This window comes from Colobus angolensis, unplaced genomic scaffold (assembly GCF_000951035.1).
Source record: "Colobus angolensis palliatus isolate OR3802 unplaced genomic scaffold, Cang.pa_1.0 Scaffold21, whole genome shotgun sequence".
In the NCBI taxonomy this organism is placed as follows: domain Eukaryota; kingdom Metazoa; phylum Chordata; class Mammalia; order Primates; family Cercopithecidae; genus Colobus; species Colobus angolensis.
Genome location: NW_012115266.1, coordinates 5208500 through 5211745, shown reverse-complemented (window position 1 = coordinate 5211745; position 3246 = coordinate 5208500). Strand labels below are relative to the sequence as shown.

The window sequence follows — 3246 nt, the reverse complement described above, 5'->3', positions numbered from 1 at the left end:
CACTTGGCTAATTTTTTGTATTTTTAGTAGAGACTGGGTCTCACCAGGTTGGCCAGCCTGGTCTTGAACTCCTGACTTCAGGTGATTCGCCCGCCTCAGCCTCCCAAAGTGCTGGGATTACAGGCATGAGCCACTGTACCAGGCAAAGAGAGGACTTTTTAACAAAAAGATTCATCAATGCTTGTATTATGCAGCCACTTTGGGATGTGCTGTGGCAAGGGCATAATAGTTGAATATTATTCTGCAGACGGTGAAACCCAAGAATGAGTTCAGTCAATTCAATCTGCACGAAAAACCAAGATGTGCTGGTAACCGGAATCCCGACTTATAACAGAACAGGAATAGCTGACAGCCTCTAAGCATCCATTTTAGTACTTACTCTCCTGGTTTCCATAGGGGGCTTCTTTTTGCTGGAGCCTTGGCTGGAAGTCCCTATCTTGGCCCTGAGGTGGGGGGAAAATATGCAGGGAATGTTACTGGCAGAGGCAATATCACTACATTCAAGCAAATGTGGCCCAAATGAATATTTCAGCAGGTTGGCTATTTTTATACCACTCCTGGCCGGCAGAATAAATTGGGTGGCCAAATTTTCTTTGGGTGCTGCTTTACTTCACAGCAGAATCCCAGTTTGAGACACTTAGGGATCTGGGGTTTGAGAAAGTGAAAATGTGACTGACAGCAGGTATCAGATTTTGAAATACTTGATTGTGCATCAAAACCCAGAGAAAGGGAAGATCTGAGACCTCACTTACATGGAAAATTCAGTCGAATGGAACACAACAAAGCTTCATACCTCCAAGCACCCTCATATTCCACCTGGCTTGAAAAGGAGCTCCCTCTCTCTTCATCTACATGTGCATCTGGAGAGCATGGGGTCAGCTTCCTAGTCTACCTTACTTCTCCTATATGTCTAGGGATCCACAGTGTCCCAGGAAAAGGGTAGCTGTTCTCTGTGGGCCTAGGGTGGAAGCATCTTGGGCTACGAAACAAACCACACCTTGGATTATTCCAGCAGCATTCTTATTAGCTTTCTAGGGTGCTAATAAGAATGACTGAATTGTCTTACTGACTCTTTTTGTCCCTGATAGAGAACTGAAAGAAGAACATAAGTAGCCTCCACAGTAACAATATGTTAGGGAAATACTCAACATTCCCCCTAATATCACAGCACCCCACCCAATGATTGATACATACCCTCTTGCAAACATTTATATTTTAGTCTAGACTGCCTCTTAAGGTTCCAAAAGCTAACTGCTCACTGGGTAAAATAGAATTGTATTTTATTTGTTCTTACTCTTTCAAGAGTTTCCCTATGTTTTTGTATAATATTTTGAGACTTCATAAGTCTTGTGCCTTCTGGTGATATTACCATAGTAAGTATTATTGAATGTGCTGAATTCAATTGTTTAGATCGGGTTGTATTTCTTCTCAGCCTTCATCTTGAGAAGAAAAATCATACTTTGCTGAAAAAGGGACTATGTTCAAATTATATTGTAAATATTAACTTGCTCCCTTTCCTTAGTCCACCCACTGGAATAGGCAGATACTGATGAAGTCCTGAAAAAGAAAGTGACTCGCCCAAGGACAGGATCAACCAATGGTAATAGCTGGCAAAGCCTAATTAGGATGAAGGAGTAAGACTCTCTCCCCACACCACTGACCTGTCCAGCCCTGGCCTGCTGGGGGAGCTGGGCTCGTCCATGTGTTTTCGTTTCCTCATCACAGCTCCTACTGCTTTCTTCTCAGCTGGGACCTTCAGAGAGGAAGCAGATGCCTGTGACTCCTCCTTTCCAGAGTTGCTCACAGTTCATGAAGGCACAGTGAAGAAAACTCCCCATCCTTAAACTGCCAAAGGCAACTTTTAACACCAGCTTTGCAAGTAAGAATAGACATTCTATTAGAGACATGGTCTCAGAAATCTAGCCAAGGGGGAAAATACTGTCTTATGTTTACAATTCTGATTGGATCTGGGCAGCAACTGAGGGGCAAAGTAAGAGGAAGAGGCAAGAGCAGGACTTTTTGGACAAAAGAAGGTGATAAAGGCAATTTTCATTTTGTACAGAAAAGGCAAACTTACCAATCCAAGAGGACTGTCACTTATTGGTTTCCCTACAATAGGAAATTTGAGTGTCATAATAAAATAATACTTTTTTTTTTTTTGGAGATTAAGTTGCCCAGACTGGAGTGCAGTGGTGTGATCTCGGCTCACTGCAACCTCCGCCTCTTGAGTTCAAGCGATTCTCCTCCCTCAGCCTCCCAAGTAGCTGGGACTACAGGCATGTGCCACCACACCTGGCTAATTTTTGTATTTTTAGTAGAGAGGTGGGTTTCACCACGTTGGCCAGGCTGGTCTCAAACTCCTGACCTCAGGTGATCCACCTGCCTTGGCCTCCCAAAGTGAGCCACCAGGCCTAACCATGATGCTGTTTTACCTGAATTTCTGGCTACTATTGATTTCTTGGAACTGACCCTAGACAAAGACTCCTCATGTGCCCTTCTCCCTTCTACCTGGTACCATTTTCCCTAAAAATAGTGTCTTCAAACTCTCTTCCTCCCTTGTTTCAGAATGACTATAATCTATAAGCTAGAAGGGGTTTGAAAAGGGAGGGGACGATCCTTACTACAAAAGAAAAAAGTAGAACTTCAGCTACCTGTGACAAATGAAAAGGGGAGATATTTTGAGGCAAGGCCTTTGCACCCCTTTTCTTTTCTTTTTTGAGACAGAGCTAGCTCTGTTGCCCAGGCGGGAGTGCAGTGGTGTGATCTTGGCTCACCAGAACCTCTGTCTGCCAGGTTCAAGCAATTATCCTTCCTCAGCCTCCAGAGTAGCTGGTACTACAGGCAGGCACCACCATGCCAGGCTACATCATATATACATATATATATATGCACATTTTTTTTTTCAGACAGAGTCTTGCTCTGCCACCCAGGCTGGAGTACAGTGGCATGATCTTGGCTCACTGCAATCTCTGCCTCCCGGGTTCAGGCGATTCTTCTGCTTCAGCTTCCTGAGTAGCTGGGATTACAGGCACACACCACCATGCCTGGCTAACTTTTTTATTTTTAGTAAAGATGGTGTTTCACCATGTTGGTCAGGCTGGTCTTGAACTCCTGGCCTCAAGTGATCCTCCTGCCTTGGCCTCCCAAAGTACTGGGATTACAGGCATGTGCCACCATGCCTGCCTAATTTTGCATTTTTAGTAGAGACGGGGTTTCACCATGTTGGCCAGGCTGGTCTTGAACTCC

The 3246-nt window shown here is 44.5% G+C and overlaps 1 protein-coding gene across 1 annotated transcript in view; it reads right to left on the bottom strand.

The window, feature by feature from the left end:
- Positions 1-3246, bottom strand: part of LOC105512190 (chromosome unknown open reading frame, human C11orf85) — a 21316-nt gene that overhangs the window by 6809 nt on the left and 11261 nt on the right. The window contains exons 3-4 of the mRNA XM_011942551.1: positions 1662-1753; positions 380-443 (exon numbers count right to left, since the gene is read on the bottom strand). Of these exons, the coding sequence (XP_011797941.1) occupies positions 380-443; positions 1662-1753 (156 nt within the window). The remainder of the gene's footprint in view (positions 1-379; positions 444-1661; positions 1754-3246) is intronic.